The following is a 21,296-nucleotide window of genomic DNA, read 5'->3' as shown; positions in this document are numbered from 1 at the left end:
ATCTATTAATAATCAGTCTAATTAATACATGATATATCTATAAATAATCAGTCTAATTAATACATGATATATCCATTAATAATCGGTCTAATTAATACATGATATATCCATTAATAATCAGTCTAATTAATACATGATATATCGATTAATAATCAGTCTAATTAATACATGATATATCCATTAATAATCAGTCTAATTAATACATGATATATCCGTTAATAATCAGTCTAATTAATACATGATATATCTATTAATAATCAGTCTGAAGCAGCAGAATAGTCCAGCGATGGAGAGTTAGCTTGGTGCTTACTTACTTATTAATTCTAAAAAAAACCACTTCAAATATCAGAATGTGTTCTTTGTACCAAATGAAAAAATTAACCTCTGTGAATAAGATAACATTTTATATGAAATTCCTAAAAATATAGCTATGTAGCTCCATAGACAGATAATGCAGGTAAAGGCAATTTAACAATAAAAACAAAAATGCAATTCACTAAAATGTAAAACACATAATCAACATAGAAAATATAACTATGCGTGGATTATGGTTTTTCCCAAATATACGTCACCTCATTCATAGGCTCACCCTAAAATTTGTATGATATTTTGATAAGGAAATATTGAATTCTGTAAGTTTGGTAAAGTTCTAATTGTATTATATTACATGAAAGTAGTATTTATGGATACATCGTTGGTGTTTAAAAGGCTGGGAAGAATGCCACGGAGATCTAAATAAAGGTTAAACTTCTGTGCCCCCGGCCTTATGTCCCAGGGCAACTAAACCCAGCTACTCTTACGTTACACCACGGCTTTTGAGTGTGTAGGGGGTGTCTGTATGACACGTTCAAGTATGTAATATGACAGAAGCAGTTTAGAAACATGTAATGCCAGTGACATCAGAATATAACATTACCCAATATTTTATCTCACCTTGTTTCCACTTCTTTGGTTGGTACCGGCGAGCTGAACCCTGAGAGAGGACGCTCTCCAGGACCTGGGAATATATCGTTGTTGCCGGAGGAAGAACTAGGGTTCCTCTGTTTTCCAACAGGACTGTCCATGAAAACAGAAGACGAGGAGTCCTTACGAAAGGTCTGACGAACGGGGGAGGAACGGCTTGAGGGTCCTGAATAGGGGCTATGAGGGCCTTGACTCTGCTGGACATCTACTAGCCTCCCATCTGACACTTTCTGTGGGGAAGATGGTGGCAGCCGGAATCCAAGCCCCGGGCCATATGTGTCCCCATAAATTTGGGAGTTGGGTTTGTACATCCCATCTTCCAGGTCTGTCTGTAGAGCTGCAGCTGAATATGTACTAAGTGAGCGTACAGAACCTCGCTTGTAGAGTCCTCCTGGGTATGGGAAAGGGTCCCCAAGTCCAGCCAGTGACTGAGTGGAGGTGATACTTAGTCTGCCCTCATGTACCATCCCATAAGGATCTGAATATAAACCTTCGTTCTTCACCAGAACCACATTTTTGTTGGAAAGATCTTCATCTGGCTTGACATCCCTTCTCTCCAGGATAGCACTGGGACTCGGGGACACTCCCTGAGCAGGCGGTAGACCTGACATTCGGTCCCCGTGGTGCACTGGGCTTCCTGCATAGGAGGGTGGTCGCCCCCCACTGTAGGACATGCGCGAGCGTGCTGGCGAGGATGACTGGAGAACAGGAGGAGGGGATCCAGAGGCCATGTGGGGAGCAGGAGACATGCTGTTCAGGCGCCGTGTTGGGGAAGAATCCCGGGAACTGTAAATCATCTCCCGCTGCGAAAGGAGACACAGAAATCATTAACGGCGTAAAAAATACATAAATATAACAGCAGCGCAATCTCTCCCACCTGAAGGAGACCTGAAGGAGACCCGCACTGAGTGCACAGGGTGCGTGAATTGCACGTTTCCAAAAATACCTTCTACGCACAGGCGACAGTCATACCCTCCCCAACCTCTAAACTTCCAGCCTAAAATCAGACTCCATTGGAGCCGGGCAGGGGGCATATTTTATAACATAATTCAAGGGGGAATATGGCTACCCCGAAAACGGCCCTGAGTCAAGTTATTTGCCGTGTAACATAATCATTATTGGCCGATACATAATCATTAAATACACAACCAATGCAAAAATGTTATTAAAACTACAGCCGGTGATTCTGTCTGAAGCATCTCATGTCTCCCTATGAAGATACAGAGCACATCTTCCTGCGCAGATACACATCGTGCAGCATAGAACAGAACATAAATATCTATTGTGTTGTATGAAAAGCATGAAATAAAATGCAGTTTCTACACGTATGACAGCACTAAATATAACATATGTAACATATATGATAATATACAAAAAAATGTCTGAACAAGCTCATCATACTTGGTTATAGAGCTACACAATGGAGTACACTCACACACATACAACGCACACTGAACGCAAATATACACTAAGAACACAACCCCTTTGTACACAGGCACACTTATGGACGGCACAATATATAAAAACACACAACAATCAGCTATCCAAACAGCCACAAACATACAATATTCCTGAAGATATCTCCTTCCACGGCTAGGAACATTGGGACTTTTTGCTTTTTGATAATCTAGATTTATTAAAGGTGCTGTTTATACAAATTCTGTTTAATTTGACACTTTTTTAAATCTAACAAATCATTCTAAATCATGCCCTGAAATGTTAGAGAAAATACATCCTCCAGTTTGAGCCTCTAATCATGTCACAAGGATACAGAAACCAGAAAGCTTTAGTACAGGGGCGTCCAACCTGCGGCCCTCCAGCTGCTCCAGCATCTCCCATAATGCTCTTTCAGCTAAGGGGCTGGCCGAGGAGGATGGGAGATGTAGTCCTGCAGCAGCTGGAGGGCCGCAGGTTGGACGCCCCTGCATTAGTATGTAAACGCCTTGCGCATGTTCAGCAGAACTCACATCGAAGCAGTGGCCAATCACACTAGCAAACCATCAGATAGCATAAATGCGTTTGGCTGCTGATCCTCAACTGGAACTTGGCTCTCATGCAATAGAATCAGAGTTCAGAGCATACTGAAGTATGACGTATACTTTTAGAAGGGTAGCTGGGGGAGGAGTTAAAAAAAGTTGAATTTCGTAGCTCCACGCAAGAAAATAATTATTTAACACAAAAGCTTTCCCGTCTAACACCGATGTTCCTCCATCCTAACATCGGTCCCTCTTATCTGGGTTCTCCTACACCACCTTCAAACATTTCCCTCTCAATGCTGGATCCTTCCACGTTAAACATACCGTTCTCCCGCATCGCACCCAAAAAACACCCATCTAACAAACATCTCAAACATACTGGCTTCTCGCTCGTATTAACCCAGAGCCCTACACATCCTACACTCTACACACAAACATCCCAAAAACTGTATGAAGACATAAAACGAAGACACCTTCCACTCACACACCAAACGCAAAACAGACGGGGGGATTACGCCCAACAACAACAAAGAAAAACAGTCAAAAGGCTTCTGGGCTGGAAGCAATCGCTGCCACCTACTTCCAGCCCCCAGCCCAGACCCAGCCAAAGCCGGGGACAGCAGTCTGACCAGGGCTCTTTTCCGCTTACTCTCACGTCCCCGTTGGTGATGTGCGGAGCAGGAAAGGAAGAGTAAATGGGCTCCTTCCGGTAGATCTTTATAATACTTCTGTCCTGGATGTCTCTGGGAAAAGAAGAAAAGATAAACGAGACGTGAAAAATAGGACGCAGCACTCAGCTATTTTTTAGGGACGCATTTACAAAAAACAAGTTTACAAAATAATTGCTCAAATAAAATTTCACATAAACAAAATAATTGCTAAATACCCCCTGCACAGGCAATAAAGAAGCACCAACTAGGCAACCGGTGAGATATAATATAATATAATAAATGATATTCCGCTCCTGCTACATTGTGATTGTCTATCAAAGTACTGATTTTTTTGGGCAGGCCTAAATCTTTAACTTTGTCCTCAAAGCCCGCAATAAATTAATTGCAGGAGTTGTATCTCTGCCCATCGCTTTTGGGGTCTATTTACTAAATGGAGCGTTGACATCACTATACATTATGAAGGCCCGATAAGCGTCTGATGCAGGAAGGGCTTGACTGCCCCTGTGCAAAGTGTACTTAAACCTGTGAGATTCCCTCATCCTTTGCGTTATGCGTTATGCATTATACAGGGCCATTTCAGCCCTTCTAGCTGGAGGAACCAACCATCTTTGGGCGTTTATAATGAATAATGAAGTTAGGAAGCTGAAACCACAAATCTCCCTTTTGTGAATAGAACCTCCTTTGTGCCTCAGGATCAAACGGCCTATTTATTTGCGCATCACCATCACTGTCTGTATTGCGATTGTCTGACCCCTGACCCCCGAGCTGCCCCGATCTGTCTGGGGTTTCCGTGGTTTCTGCTCCCATTAAAGTTCTCTCCGGACGTTTGATACCTGACATCCTCAAGCTCATAAAACACATTGCGAGATTCGTCCTTGATCAGTATGGCGGTGTTGTGGGACTTTAGCATCCCCATAGTGAGTTTCTGCTGGAACATGTGCACGATGAGCGCATGCAGCGTGTCCATGCTGGTAATCTCGTGCGTGATGTGCACTCGTCTGGTTTCATCCCCATACTGCAGGAACAAGACACCTGCGGACACAGAACCGGCTCAAAATACAAAAAAGTGAAGCGCGATATTCTAATTAAATATAATTATTACACCTTCGGGTGAAGTGGTGCTGCAAAAACACCGGAACAAACTCCCCAAAACGCTCCAAATTAAATACAATCCAAACCACACAAATAATAAGCGAACCGACTCAAGTCACTCAAACACACCGAGAACCGGCATAAATAATGCGGGAATTTAGGGATTCAGACGGATTATTCAAATCAGCTTTCATTTCACATAAAACCAGAGATCCGTGTAAGGGAATTCAATTATTTTCTATAAATATATTACATAGCAAGAGATCTCAAGCTCGGTTCTGAAGAGGTGCTACCCATCAACGAGTCTTTGGATTTATCTAATTAACATGTAAAGCAACAAGCGAGTCTCATTAACCAACGCAATTAAGTAACCTTTGCATTAAAACACTGCTACTCGGCCCTCGGAAACTCATTATTGGTAACCTTGCCGGACACTGACCTGGTGAACGCAGTTTGGTTTGGCTGGTGGAACGGGACAGAGGCAGACTCTGTCTGAACCGGTTCATCCTGTTGAACCCCAGAGGCAGCTCCGCTTCAGACATGGTCTCCAGACTCTCGGCAGAGGCAAAGGACAGTTTGGCCGCTTGGTCGGCGAGGCCGGGTTGAGAGCTTTGGGGGTGTCTGGAACTCCTTGTCTGAAAAAGATGGGACGCTCGTCAGACTTCAGGGAGAGGACTGCGGGTTCCGCCAGCAAATGCATCGTCGTTAGACAGTAACGTTACTTCATTAACTCAAGTTACAAAGAATCACCAGAAAGCGGCCCGTTTGAATTTTCCGACGGATTCTTTCGGAGTTCCCCGGTGGGTCACGAGGTGGGGTCAAAAGCAGCTGAAGACCAAAAGATAACCCAACTCTTGATATTTTCTAAACAAAAAGCAAAGCCAAAGGCTCCCGTAGTCAGATGATTTTATGAAACGATCTGCGGACAGCGGGCTCCTCGTCGCGTCCTCGCGTTTCTTGCTCGTCTCTCCATGGTTCATAGCTCGGGTTCCTTGCGGGCGACGTGCCGGGTATTTGCTGACAAGCAGCCCTGTGTCTGACAGATGAAGCTATTTGGTGCTGGCCGTCCCTGACCTCATATGAAGCATTAATCAGCTCCCCGTTAATGACTTCATAAGAGAGCAGATGAGCTGCTCGGGCAGTTTTGGGAGTAATGAGATTCTCCGCGAAGCAAGTACAGGAAAACATAAGAGTTTTATGCTGTTTATCCGCCGCAGAAGTCAGACGCGTCAGGCTGATCCCTGCAATGGCGTTTATTGTAATTATCAGAGAACACAAAAAGAGAGGAGGAAAGGAGAAAACCGGTCATTTACTTATCCTCTCTGTACCAAAAACATCACACATCAGGAAAACGGACAGAAAACGGACAGAACGCTTCTTATCTGCTGTCAAACTCTGTGTTTAGATTTATCTTACATTTCTAGACTCTTCTGCGACTTCCGACACGGTCAGCTGCAATTTCCAGATCCAGGGGGTCTCGTGTTACTTTATTAATTATTATTATTTATTAATACTTCTATCGCTACGTCTTAGGTGCCGGGATACACCTCCGCATCTCAGACGGACAGCCGCGTCATCCAGAGAACATCCGCTCCGAGGCTGAAATTGATTATGTAAATGGAAGTAAAAAACCCAACAGAAGTGCTATCAAGCAGACGCGTCTCGTTAGTAAATCCCCCCATCGTCCTTACTGTAAATGTCAAGCGCTTACCACTCAATTTCTGAATTAGATTTGTAATTAACGAGCAACGTACTTAAGGAAAGATCTTCGATTGATCCGTCCAGCATCTCACCTAGCACAAGTAACCAGCGGCACACGGGCCAAACAGCTGGCAGCGCACTGCCCGCCATAACCGTCTGCCAGTCTCTCGCCAACGTTCAGCCTCTAGCTGCGTATGAGCGGCCCCCGTGCTGGCACTACCAGCTGCCAGTCTCACGCTAGCAACAGAACCGTCGGCAGCGACAGACACAGCTGTACGTTTTCACAGCTCAAGCCTCCCTTTCTCCGAGCCGCATTATCTCCCACTTTGCCAAGAAAAAAAGGATTGAAAAACGATTCGGGACTCGGAAACGCAAACCGATGGCAGATAAAATCCACTTCAGCCGCTCCATCGGTTGGGATCCATTATTCCCATTTCCCGACAGCATGAAAATATTCTAGTTAATAAAAACCGGTATTACTAAAAAACCAGAAGTCCTGCTTAAATATGTTTCAGAAAATCTGGTTCCAATTTTATTTACAGAGCGTGGATTTTCAGTGTTTTGATTTTATCAACAACAACCCATATGAAAACTAGAATAATGGGTTTATACATTATCATCCACAAGATATACTCCCCATAATGCTCATGTGATTATAAATTATATAGAAGAAAACACAATATATCACAACTGCTTATAATTTTAAAAAAATATTAATATATTCCAAAAACTAATTATCACTGTTTTTTTTAACGAAAAGAAAACGTATCAAAAAAATATAAAATGAACCTCAAAATACATAACAAGTAACATACATAACATGAGTAACTCACAGCCTCAATAACCTAACTTTCATTACTGTGAGTAATTATTAAATACATGTACGTTTTATCTGATATTTATCATATTAGTCATCAATGTATCCAGCCTCACTGGTTGAAATGATATAAAACCAAATCTTTCTCCTTTTTCACTGTTTCTATTAAAATGTGCTGTATCAATTAGACAAAATATTAGGATTAGCGGAGTGCCCTAGCATGCTAGCCAAAGAAGAGTAATCAGACTTTTAGACATTGCGCAATCATTTTCAGCATATATTATAATAACATAGAAACCTTTAAAACTTATTTTGTCTCTATGGCAACAAGGCATATCAGTCAATTAGTGTCAACTCCTTGTGTCACATGACTATAGCCTACAATATATCAAGGATCGTTCGACAAGGTCAAATAATTCAAATAAAAGTAGATGAAGAAAGAGGTAGAGTCATATAAGCTTTCACGATCTCACAAGTAGCTTCAGCAGCTAAACGTGGAAATGATGATCTAATGGACTCCATCTCTTGTTTTATTACTATATTGACCCAAAAAACTAAATTAAACCAATTAGGTAATTTATGGCCATTTGATGTACGGGCACACATGCTATTTCTATTATATAAATATACAACAGTCACAAGCACAAAGTTCCAATGCACGTCTACCTGCAGCATGCATACATGAAGTCATCGTGGCCAGATGCACCTATAGCGCTATTACCCCAATTATAAGGGGCTAGCAAATACGCTGCATCAACTAGACAAAATATTCGTATTAGCAGAGAACTCCATCACATTAACCAAAGAAGATGAATCGTACATTTTTAGTCTCTTTCTTCAATGGTTTTCAGTATAGTAAAATAACATTGAAAACTTCATTAAGACTTATTCTGCCCCTATGGCCACGAGACGTGTCAGCCAATTAGGCTACAATTTATGAGACCCGGTGTGAAGTAAAAACTGACATAATTAAAGGGTTGTTCTTCGACAAGGTCTGGACATTCAAATAAAAGTAGAGTAGGTTGAACAGCGCCTTTAAAACTAAATTGCCATATTACATTCCTAGCAAAACAGTAATCCCAAATACGCGTTTCTGGAGGTCAATAAAAAACCAAATCTAAAAGGTGGTGGATCTACCTTCCTACCTCCCACCGAGCCAAGACCCCCTTCCTCCGACTTAAGAACTTATTAATAAATCTCCTAGTGGAAATCAGTGAAGTATTAGCAGGGAGCTGGGTCCCAATAGACGTATATATTTATTTATATATTTATATATATCTTATATTCCAGATTTCTGGTTTCTTTGGCTGTTCATTTCCGTAAAAAATGAGTTTTCCGCTCGGTTTGGTACATATCTGACATCGATTAATCAATAACATTTCTGCTCCGCCGCATGTATTCGTTGAATTAAGTTCCAATTTGCAGAGCAAACAGAATTTCAAACACAAAACTTGGCCGATGTATCTTTGGTGGCGAAGCAGCCGTAAAAAGGTCAGCATCAACGACATACCGCACCGCTCAATCTACTTGTATATTCTAATTATTATTTATAGTTTTATATATATATATATATATAGCACCATCATATTCCATGGCTCTGTACAATGGGATATGAGCTTTTTACTTTCAAACGCTTCGTTGTATTAAGAGATTCCGCTCATGCTTGAAGGTTACTGCCCTCTATACATTTATTCCAGATATATTTCTTATAATAAAAGCCTATGAACCGGATAATACAGGAAGAGCGCTAATCGCTGGAAGACATCATGCAGCCTTTAGAAAAAAAAATTATTTTAAACATTTAAAGATTTGTTACCAAAACTGGGACTTACACCCAGAAAACCACTTAACACCCACTTTGCACTCGGTAGGGCTTTTTTCACGTTCCTTCCAGACACTTTCTTTGGATTAGCATCTTGTATCTTTTTAGAACATTTCCATCGATTTAAACAATGAGTCTTATTTTGTGCAGCCAAGAGAGAGAGAGGCCATTAACGCATAGAAATAAAACGTAACATTTCTACATTTAAGACAGGTGTGCGGTTGGCTGTTGTGCGGTTGGCTGTTGTGCAGTTGGCTGTTGCGCGGTTGGCTGTTGGCGCGGTTGGCTGTTGGCGCGGTTGGCTGCTGTGCGGTTGGCTGTTGGCGCGGTTGGCTGGTGTGCGGTTGGCTGTCGTCCGGTTGGCTGTTGGCGCGGTTGGCTGTTGGCACGGTTGGCTGTTGTTCAGTTGGCTGCTGTGCGGTTGGCTGTTGGCGCGGTTGGCTGTTGTGCGGTTGGCTGTTGTGCGGTTGGCTGTTGTTCAGTTGGCTGCTGTGCGGTTGGCTGTTGGCGCGGTTGGCTGTTGTGCGGTTGGCTGTTGTTCAGTTGGCTGCTGTGCGGTTGGCTGTTGGCGCGGTTGGCTGTTGTGCGGTTGGCTGTTGGCGCGGTTGGCTGTTGGCGCGGTTGGCTGTTGGCGCGGTTGGCTGTTGTGCGGTTGGCTGGTGTTCAGTTGGCTGTTGTGCGGTTGGCTGTTGTGTGGTTGGCTGCTGTGTGGTTGGCTGTCGTGCGGTTGGCTGTCGTGCGGTTGGCTGCTGTGCGGTAGGCTGTTGTGCGGTTGGCTGTTGTGCGGTTGGCTGATGTGCGGGTCTCTATTACACCTTGGCGTGGTATTTAAATGAGCTTTCCTTCGAATTGGGAAGTGATTTCACTGTTATTGGTACATGGTGTTTCTGTACATGTGCCATCTGTCTCGAACATTCTAACCATCATCCGTGCGTGTATTTCCGTTCAGGTATTCATCACCTAACACTGTATACATCCGGATGAAGTTTTTTGCTCTATACACACACTAGTGATTGTGCAGACATTTAGTTAATGTATGATTTTTTTTTTTCCTCCTCATTTCCAAGTTTTATTTTGGGTGGAAGCTATTAAAGCGCGGCCACAAGGTGCTGATCTCTACGAACGAGGGTAGATAATATCACTGAGATGAGGATAACATTCAGCTCACAGGAAATGTTGGGGCTTTCGCCTGGACGACAGTTTTAGTTACAAAAGTGTTAAATTCGGTAGAGAAGTAGGAACAGCCCCTTTAATCGCTCTTACATGATTACCACGGTTAGTGATTTCACTGATAAGGACTCGGATTAAGAATGCTGCTACCCCTGGGCAAAATCTTGGCCTTGTCCATGCTTTTCAAATAAATATTTCAATGAGTGCGAGTTCCTTGTGTCGAGCATGCGCGAATCAAGCTGGTTGTCTGCCACTTGGGCCGATACCAATCACAGTCATTTGCAACCGACACATACTCAAAACGGCCCAGCTTCTGGGGGTTTCACACAGAACGTCATATAGAAACGGAGCAGGAGATCTAATAGGCCAGGAATAGCTTGGTACATAAGCAATGGATCTCCGCGCATTTATTGCAAATGAATGGTAACTTTGTCCGAAGAATTATTGCCTATAGCTGCCATTTGATTTGTGGTGAAATGCGTTTCGTCCTTACTGCTCGCCAGCTCCAGTGGCCTGCTTGGGGTCTAATAATGGGGCCACCAGTTATATTACTTACAACAAACCAAACATCATTTGTTCACATTTACTGTATTCTCGTAGCTGCGGTATTCTGCGGTGTCCGGTGGACAGGCATGACGATGATGATGATGATGACGATGATGATGGTCAATACAGCGAGTGAATTTAGCCATGCATGGGTTTGGTACACGGCGATCCCGGATCTAAGACCAACTACCAATTAAAAGCTTGAATTGTTTGCAGAGTAAAAAATAGGCAGTTCTTCTCTACTGTCAGTTTCTACGTTGCTATGGTTTCTATTATAGAATTTAACTTGCATGCTAGTGATAAATATTGTTTCTGTTATTATAACATTTCTGATACATTATTTGACCCACGGATTGAAACATTTTCATGGGAATGGTAACACTGACAATTACATGCGGTTTCTTTTACATATTTCAAATTTTATCAAGCAGATGGGGTTTACGTTTTTTTATACAAATTTGAACAGATAACAGTATTATATAAACACAATTTTTGGAATGTTAATACAGTCATACATACAGGCAGTCGCGTAACTACAGGGATCGCAGCTGTTGCAAATGTGCCAGGTCCTATGCCAACCCCTGTGACCCCGTGTTCCTGCCTCTCCAAACCAGGTCAGGAGGGCCCTTTTGAAACTATTTTGATCCAGCGTGAGGAGACGAACGTATAGGGGTCATGTTACATCACGTGTCGCTGAGAAGAAAGCTGCGGGAGCGGTGAGAGGTGAGGGAGGTGGGTGCAGGAGGGAGGAGGTATGTATGTATGTATGTGAGATGTATAATTGTGTGTATGTGTGCGCATGAATGTGCAATTGTGTGCGCGCATGAATGTGTGTGCATGCGCACATGAATGTGCAATTGTGTGTGTGAGCATGAATGTGTAGGTGGGATTAGATGTAGTGTGTCCATGTGTGTTATTAAGTATGAGTGTGTAATTTGTGTGCATTTAGATGTGTGCCTTTGTATGTTGGAGGGGGAGCAAGAGGAAAAAATACGGGAGACTTTCTGGGAGAGATGAGATGTCTGATAGATTATATATACATACATACACACACACACACACACACACACACACACACGTATTTATTACTGCAACCAGAAAAGGCAGAATGTTTGTGTTATCACAGCATACGGCTGTGGTAGTTTAGTTGATGAAAGTGCCCGTCCGTCGGCAGCTGGGGTATATTTCTTTGAACTCATATAACCCTAGCTTGTGCAGCCTGCTGTAGTACAAAGATGTCTATTGGGTTCCAAGATGGCTGAACAGTTCATTTATCAAAATGTTTTTGTAATAGCATGCTGTAGTCTCTGCCAGCGGATCTCTTATCCCGGAATAGATATTCGCTGAGAAGGTTCGTTGTGCCAATTTTATAAAATCTCAGCAGTCAAATGACTCGGTAGAACGGAGTGTGTAAAGTGTGCGAGTGGGACTATTAATCATGCGGGGGTTTCACAGATCAGAGTCACCTGACTGTACAAAGCACAATTAGTTAATTAACAAGAGCCCCAAATACACAGATTAAACACAGGGAATTACGCCGTTTAGTGGGACGCCGTATGCCAGCTTGATTGATCAGCAACTGAGAACGTAAATAGAAGGAAGGAAGAGAACTTGGTTCCGTTACCTGCCCTCTTCTACTGCCTTCCTTCGACATGGAGGGGTTTCGAGGGCCTGCTAGTCATTCTCCAAGCGAATAGAGAGGGGGGAGCAGGGATGGAGGGACAGATGAATAGTGGCGCTGTCAGAGCACTAGGGCCAGCATGAGTGAGGAGCGAGGGCCCACACGCTTATCCTAACAAAACCGTTCTGACGGAAATTAGTGACGGTACATTGAACGTTATAAGGTCATTGGCGCTGGAGATGAGAACGGCCGCTTGTTAAGTCCGTTACCTATCGAATCAGAAGACTTTCGCATTTCAGCAAACCTAACAGAGTGCATGAGAAGAAACAACGCTTCTCCAACCCACTCCATCCCAGATCATTATCCTTCTCAAGCTTCTTACGCAACGCCGACAACAGCTAAAGGTTTACCAGCCAACTTCTGTGTTTACTTAATGTCACCAGGAGCTCCCGACACACAGGAACGCCGCTCTCCCCGACACCTCCCCGACCGTGACCTTCCCAACCATCGTCTACCGCTCCGAATGGAAGGAGATGGGGCTACAACATTATTCTAATCCAGCACATTGATTGGCATTTACTAAACATGCTTTAACCACAAGATTATTACAGATTATCGAGTATTAATTATAGATATTATAGAGATTATTACAGATTATAGAGTACCTCTAGAAAACGGGCAGCGAACGGCTAAAAACTTTTTAAAATCATACCTAGCGTTGATTCTTTTTATACGGAGGGGCATGCTGCGGCTTTCTGACAAACGAATCAAACTCCAAATTAGACTGAGAGGATCCGTAAACTAAATGCCATCCGTCTGCCGCTGGAGTAAAACTCACAAGTGAGAATTCTGAAAAGATGGATCCTTATACTGGCATACGTATCAATCCACCGCTCAGACAATGAGGTCTCTGATTAACCCATTAACTACTGATCACTATCGCATCCATATTCACTATATGTCAACTATGGACCCCAGGGATCGCTGGACAAAAACTCCCACAAATGTTTCTCATGGTATTGTACATTTGGCAAAGAGTTATGGTAATAGCAGCTAATCAAAAACTCTATATGACCCCCCCCCGTGCAACAGCCCCCCGAAATGTCCACCCAAAAGCAGAGATGACCTCAAATTCTGACTATACAATATATGAGTTACTTGTGGTACATAAATTGTGCAACATTGACAACAAACAGGTTTTCATAGCGCAACTGAATACAATTCAGCGCTGTGATAAGAGAAGGTGAATTCAGCCAACTCGCTTTTACTAAAAGCCGTAACGTGTCCACATACAGACAGGACACACAGAACACACACACACACGGTGAGAGAAGCACATGCAGCACGCAGAGCGTGGGAGCAGGAGATATACTGACCTTAAAGCTCCAGTAGTTTGGTTGCTAACAAAAACAGCAAAAAGAAAAGACACCATTAAGATCTGTTGGACTTAAAAATATACGAATTACACCCCCGTGACTGGTTGTCTGCTGTCCCCAACACACATTCTATGGGACAAGTCTCCTATCACACTCCTAGACCCTCAAAGTATGGCCGTCCCCCTCTGTCACCAGATGACAAGTAGAAAAGACTTTCACCGAACCACTATAATGCACTTGTTAAAAGGTATATGAAGTAAAACATAACGCTTTCCTGTAAGAACACAATCTCACAACACATCAGCATCGATTATATTGCAGTGTAACTACACCGCATTTATTCACTGGATTCTGCTCCATAAAATAGTGCTACTTCTATGGCAACCATTGGTATTTTCCAGCTGATTGAACCATTTCATTTATTGTTACAGTAATCAAACTCCTTTAGGACCTGAATCTCTTTAAAAACATAACCCTACATTGTATTATTTGTTAATATTTAGGGGTACAACGCCAACAAACGAATAGTATAAAACGTTGTTATAGTATATTGTTATAGTATATTGAAGGCTTTGTTCAATATGATGTTTATTCAGGACAAGCCATTGTGGTTCAAGACCAACGTTGGGAGAGAGGAAAGCAAGACGCAGTCGAGCCGACCAAGTATTTCCTAGGTTCCATCGTGGGGTCCATGCGCGTATCTAGGCGCAGTGTTTGGGAGATCTTTGTGTCCGGAGGGCGAGTACAGCTGGCTCATGGGCAGGCCTTACCAGCAAAACCAGTTTCTGCCCAGTTTTCCTCCTTCTCTAACCGATATTCCGGAAGCATTGTGCAACCACATTTTAAATTTACTGACAGCTTAAACCCTTTAAAAGGCAATATGCATAAACATGACTATAAGAAATATTTTGGGGTCCCCAGCCACTGCTTGTTCCCTACATCCTATATTATGTCATATATAAGAGTACTAGGTATCTACCACTGTGAGGAATGGCAACGAGCCATTGTACCGTTACAATAGGAGATGCAGTGTTCTATGGAAAAGCAGAGAAATCTGTGCCTGTAGAAATGTTTCGGACCACTGCCTATGTTGGCTCACATATATTTCCTAAGGTTTCTAGAACCATAAGTGAACCCCATCTCTGGCTTCTCCCTCCTACAGTTACTTGCGAATAAGATGAGGACCCGGTTGGGTTCTTCCTACGTCGCCTACACGGAATGCTGGGCCTGCATGTGTGTGCGTGACGGTTGGAATAGCCCATCATACAACGGTCCATCCTTACATGATGCACTGGGCATCGATCACACAAACATAACTATAGAGTAAAATACGATTCATACATACAGGCTGTGCCAAGACAAAGATTGTGAACACTCCAGCAAATCTCAACAGACACCAACTAGAAAATCAGAGGCTGTTCTCAGATACATAGCACCCAAGTGTTCGTCATTGCGAGAGAGAATCCCTCTCCGGAGCTCTGTCCCCCATCCCAACCCCGTTATCTTGCTTTTCCCCCGTTATCTCGCTTTTGCTGACAGGGGCATGGATTCTACCCATTTTAGAAGGATGGCCCATGGGGGCCTGGTCTGCTATGGGAAGTGGAAATTAAGAGAGTGTCTGTTTATAACCAGTTTCTATGGGCCAAAAGATGCCATCATGGGGTAGTGTGTGTGTGTGTGTGTGTGTGTGTGTGTGTGTGTGTGTGTGTGTGTATCAGTGTTCTACAACACAATAGATCAAACTGTAAGATTAAAATATCCTATTCATATTCATGTATTTACCTTATTTCAGAACTGTCCATCAATTTCAAGTAATACAATACTTTCAGAAATTAGCATAATTATTTTGGATTAAAAAGAAGAAGACTTTTCCATGTGCCTGGTTATGATTTTTTCACAAATGTCGGCATATTCATTCATTCATTCATTCATTCATTCACGACCCCCTCCCTTCTCTCCATATCGGAGCCCCTGAGGCTTCACGGTGTACGTGTGGGCACTTTGTACGCGGCTTGTAACACATTCAGTAACCATTAGCATGTATGTGCTAGGTGTCAGTATACCATTGGCTCATTTTTCTGCTACACGGATACCTTCTGCTTATTAGATCCATAATTATCAGCACACGAGTGAGTTCCATATTCAGCAGACCTGCGACACACAGCACGAGATTGTGTAGTTCTGTAACACACAGCATGCTGGGGACCCACATTATTCTGATTTCAATATATTAACAAGGAAGAATAAAAAATACAAACCAAGTAAAGTCTATTACCCCCCCATAAACGCAGCATCTGAAGAGATGACAGGCAATGATAAAACAGGAGAGTTGTTTTCTATTTAAATCGATTCAAAGTCATAAAACGTAACCAAATTTATTTGATATTTTTTGTAAAACAAAGTAATCATTAGTTTGGCAGTTGAGTCGCTTTCCATCAAGCTGGTCGTGAAAATCTTACATACGTAAAGCAATCGTCACCCCAGGAAAGCAGAGGTCCCAGGTGCTGCCTGTTCTAGTGGAACCATTCGTGGAGTAGAAGGTCCATCAGCAGAATGTATGTTGCATGTATGAGTTTAAACACATATATGTATTGTGAACCGAAGAACAGGGCTGGGCGTTAGATTCTGCTAATGGCTGTGGCCTCAAACTACTTTCTTTGTTGATCTCCCAGTCACAGAATAGTTCCTGCTTTGAAACTGGTTTTCTAACCCACTATACAAGAACGCAGCTCTGTTGTCTGGACTCGCCCCATGCCCAGGTTTGTTTTCAACTGGATTTTCCAGTATTTGGCCACACTGGATACATAAATTTAAATTGTTGGGTTTTTTTTGGGGTTAAACCATTATTTATGTACAAGTCATTATCTAACGTATACAATAAACAGGTAAGTGGCAACCAGACCTGTGGGTAAGAAGTTATCTGTACAGCCTACCGCCACCAGCCCGTCTGTCATGTAGATATACACACAGCCATGTTTTGGAAACATTTGTACATATTATCAACACGCCAGCATAAACAATTGCTGATTTGAAGGGACAAAATACCTGCTTTACCTCGAACCACTGAACCAACTCATTTCAAGTATATCTCAGATCCACATCAAGAATGTGAAAAATAATTCAACAGCAAAAAGGGACCAAGCGTATATATATATATATATATATATATATATAATGTATATCATAGGAGGAGGTATAACGCAATTGGGTGCTTTGTATAAATTGTAATTCTGGTGCCACAGGTGGTGTAATCGCCATAACAACCAGCAGAATGTTAATGTTGATCACTCCTCTTTTGCACAAGAACTGCTCCTTACTCCATTACTGGTAACGGGTACAGCGGTCATGATTAATGGAGAAAGTCATTAACATTCACATATATGAACAGCAGAACTACACTTGCTGGAACATAGGCTTAATTGGCCCTGCATCATGCATTGTTAATGTGGGGAAATGAAATATATATATTATATATATCCTTCAAGTATTCACAAAACACTAAAGGGAATGGGAAGAGTTAATTATATCGGGGCTGCTACATCGTCCAGTTTCACACTTGAAATTCATTTTAAACCCTACCCAGCAGCTGTTCTATTAAATGTTAAAATGTCATCTATGACACATTCATTTTTAATCCTTCGACTGCCAGATGTCAGGAGCCACACAAACCCAAACGGACCCTAGCGGCTACGGATAACTATACTGTTCTGCCACACGCACGCTTTATTAAGCTATGGAGAACATATATATTATATATATATTATACACACACACACACCGGTATACCAACCTTACCAATTTAACCATGCATTACGCAGGGCCATCTTTGGACCTTTCTGCAGGTGAGACGTGCCGTGAGCGGCCATTAATGTATACTATGCTCTGAGAGGTAGACACACATACATTTAAAGAGTGTTCACCATCAGATAAATGAGTTCTTTCTTCCTTGTTTGGACCAAGTTTGGGGTTGATTGTGTTTTTAAAAGTAAGCCAATCGTACCGGCTACTCTAAAATGCCTTCCTTGGGTGCAGATGCTCCCAGAAATCTGGGCAATGAAGGCAGGTGTTTTGTGACTTAAGGAGCCAAGTGTCCCTCAAAGGGTTAAATTATTGGGGACGCTGCTCTAAGCGATACTCGACGTCGGCCTCCCAGTACTACTATTTTATAGGAATAAAGAGTCTCTAATGTGGTTTGCAGCCTTATGGCGTCTGGTCTGGTAAACAGAGCGGGGGAAATGTCTAATTCCTCATATCGATCGGTCTCTGCATGTGGGTTTATCTCGCGCATGCAGCCGGTGACTTGTTTTGCAGATGCTTCTCCTTCTCCCACTTGTTGCGTTCATTGCAAAAACACCGATATCTTCAAGAAACAAATTAAGCTGAGAGGAGCGGGGAAGGGATGAGTCTAAAAACCATTAACGATTAATCTCAGGGGTCACCCGCACGCTGGGTCTATCTGATGGCCCCTTCAGCTTGGGGCATTTAACAAATTTATCATACAGACTACCAAGTATTAAAGGTCTTCAGAACGCGTCTCCCGTGATTCTGTATCCAGGGAAAGGGGAAATCCGGTCAGCCGTAGGTTGGTTTTAGCCCATTTAGAATCACCTGGTCAGGTGGCAGCTGCGTTAAACGTTACAATTCAGGGGGCCGGAAGACGGCTTCACCCGGTGACTGCTATAAAGAAGGGAGCATGAAGGGCAGCAGATACACTCGCAATATACACATTCTATAGGGTTCCTCCGTTAAAGGGGTCTTCTGACCACCCTACTTACAGTGGACCAGTCACCTTCTCAACACATTTAGACCGGTTTTCTTTCCCCTCTACTTTTATATATGCTTTTGGGGATAAATTATTTGCCATAATGACTTTAGCAACGTAAGTGTGAAGAGAATATGGATTAAAAATACTAACGTCTCCAAATCTATTACAGAATTCCAATTTGTGTCATTTCTGAAGGTAAACAGACAGTTATATAAAAAGAACAGATAGCCTCCCTCACTGTCGCTAACCAACAACTCCCAACAGATCTGCCGAGCGGAGTCCTCATCGACTCTATAGATGGACTCAGAAGATCTCAACTCAGCAGCCATGGATGAGTTCAAAGTCATTTTATTTGCCATCTTTCTTAATCATTGCCTCTTAATGAAGCGCAAGCTGAATACGTAGCAAATGATGAAATACTGCGAGAGGAGACAGGCATACCATGGATATCTGGCATGCAAACTGAACTTGTGCTGCCAACATTAATGTGACTACCATGTACTAGAACTGATTCATTAAACGTAAGAAAACACATATATTGTTTAAGTATAGAGGCGACAGTTTCCATACACGCTGGGAGGAAGCAGATTTCCCACCACGGAGCACCTACTCCATTACATTACATAACGTAGTCGTCTGATTCCACACATACTGGACAGTCAAGTATTTGAGAACCGCATCTAGAACCAACTTTGATAGTGATATATTATATAATCAGCAGTAATATACTCAATACAGGACGGAAATGACATGTTAACATGATGTCTTGGGCTTATAACCCCAAGCCTATGGTGTTCCCAGAATTTTCATCGACGCCAACTGGGAACCATACACACAACCTGCTCCAGAGTAGGGCAGAGGGGAGACAAATGGGGGGCTTACCGATGATGGGTTATCGAGGCACACAGGAACTGAATTCTCCTGCGTCTCCCTATACATCAAGGTATCCGAGTTGCCTGTAGTCCCTGAAAGCAGGATCGGTGAACTTCCTTGAAACAACTGAGGAAAAAAGGGAGACAGAGTAAGGAGAAAAGAAATGATAGAATCCACAAAAACAGTCACAGAGTAAAATCTCCAAGTACATCCAGCTTTCGCTAAGAGCGAAGGGAGCTACAACCCAACAACTGCTGACCAATCACACGGTGCTCCTAAAACAGCTGCACGGCGCCGTCAACAACGTTACAGGACATTCTTACTGCGATACACGGAACAAATAGAGATTATCGGCTGACCCGGTCGGCGGTTGTTCTGCAAGGAGGGCGAAGGCATAATTTGATGCCAGGACCACAATGTAAACGAACCGAATAACTTATCACAGCAATGACTTCCAGTCGGCGAGAAGATAAAGTCATACAGCGGGTGCCTGCGAGGCGGCGGTTAGCTGTGCCATTCTTCATTCGGAGGGGGGGTTTAGGCATCTTGTCTCCTCTGAGAGCTGAGAGTTGTACTGACTCAGGGTGAGGGGACCTGTGGACGCCAGCGGATACCGGTCTGTAAACGCTGTCCAGCCCGGCTTTTATACCATCGCACCGGTACAACGAAATCTCACCGCGCCAAATTCCACGAGGCTGGATTTTCACAGCAGGCATCGCTGTTCTGTAAGCGTTCCAACGCCTGCAAACCCCATTAAACCATTATTAAGTCTATAATCGCATGATTGCCATTTCTGGGGAAAGATTTCTAACTTTAATGCTTAAGCTTGAAGAATGCTTATATCACCATAGCAACCAATTTGCCGGTTCATACCGTAGGCAGCCATATTGACAAGTTCACTTCTCAAATATTTGCAAAAATAATTTTGTATACATAATCCCAATCATATTCTATATATGATCTATGCCACTAGATTGTCAGCTCTTAAACAAAGCGTTACTATTAATAGAAGCTTGATTGTTATGCAATTTAATTGTAAGCACTTGGCTGGAGACCCCCTGATTTGCAGGGTCCATATCACAAGCTCAACCCATTTAAGATTTTGGATCGCAAGCTCTTTGGTCCTTCATTTGAGCTTCATTTCTTTGCACGGTGGTCTCCACACCACACATTTCCATATAATGCTTGCATTTATCATCCATTTATTATTTACCCCGAAGTATAATTTTACAAAGAATAATCTCCGCATCCGCTTGCTGCTATATAAATAAAATTATATATTCGTAACCGATTAAAATCCTAAAAAAAAAAAAAACATTAAAAAGTCTTAAATTGCTAGCGTATTAATTATCCCTCAGACTGTTTGATGCCGGCAGCCTTCTCCCTGCTGGAGGACGCGCCACAAATCTTCGTCTCGTGTCCAACCGTCACCTCCACTTTGTCACAACGTTGTCAGCCTGCCAGCTCTTCCCACCGGACTGTGATCCTCCAACGCTGGCATTTGGTTTGATCCACAAGAAATTCTGCTACTCGATGGCCTGCAAGTCATGTGATAACCTTCACAATAAAGGAGAGCTTGTGATTATGCCACCTACTGCTGACTACAATTCCCATTATCCGTATCCAATGACAGCAGCACGGAGGAAGATGTAGGAGCAGCAGTCACCGTGCTGTGGGTTGGCGAGGCCTGAACAAAAAGCTTTTCTCTTGCCGAGACCGGCTGTTATCGGTACATCTCGCGCTCAGTGTGATGCAGTCACATTCAGCCACAACAATGTCAAGGGTTTCAATGTAACAAGCTTCGTGGTCAAAATAAAAAACATTATACTATTATACATTATAGGTGTTTGAGAAAGGTAGTTGGTGCAGGGACACACACTGGGCTACACTGAAATAGTATCCT

The 21,296-nt window shown here is 42.9% G+C and overlaps 1 protein-coding gene across 3 annotated transcripts in view; it reads right to left on the bottom strand.

The window, feature by feature from the left end:
- The window catches only part of SRCIN1 (SRC kinase signaling inhibitor 1), a 62,785-nt gene that overhangs the window by 17,824 nt on the left and 23,665 nt on the right, over positions 1 to 21,296 (bottom strand). For all 3 annotated transcript variants that reach the window (XM_053453191.1, XM_053453192.1, XM_053453193.1), the window contains exons 3-8: positions 19,403 to 19,519; positions 13,756 to 13,779; positions 5,142 to 5,337; positions 4,444 to 4,642; positions 3,589 to 3,682; positions 934 to 1,766 (exon numbers count right to left, since the gene is read on the bottom strand). In XM_053453191.1, the coding sequence (XP_053309166.1) occupies positions 934 to 1,766; positions 3,589 to 3,682; positions 4,444 to 4,642; positions 5,142 to 5,337; positions 13,756 to 13,779; positions 19,403 to 19,519 (1,463 nt within the window). The remainder of the gene's footprint in view (positions 1 to 933; positions 1,767 to 3,588; positions 3,683 to 4,443; positions 4,643 to 5,141; positions 5,338 to 13,755; positions 13,780 to 19,402; positions 19,520 to 21,296) is intronic.

This window comes from Spea bombifrons, chromosome 13, assembly GCF_027358695.1.
Source record: "Spea bombifrons isolate aSpeBom1 chromosome 13, aSpeBom1.2.pri, whole genome shotgun sequence".
In the NCBI taxonomy this organism is placed as follows: Eukaryota; Metazoa; Chordata; class Amphibia; order Anura; family Pelobatidae; genus Spea; species Spea bombifrons.
Note: the sequence above shows the minus strand (reverse complement) of the source record. Positions and strands in the feature narration are given on the sequence as shown.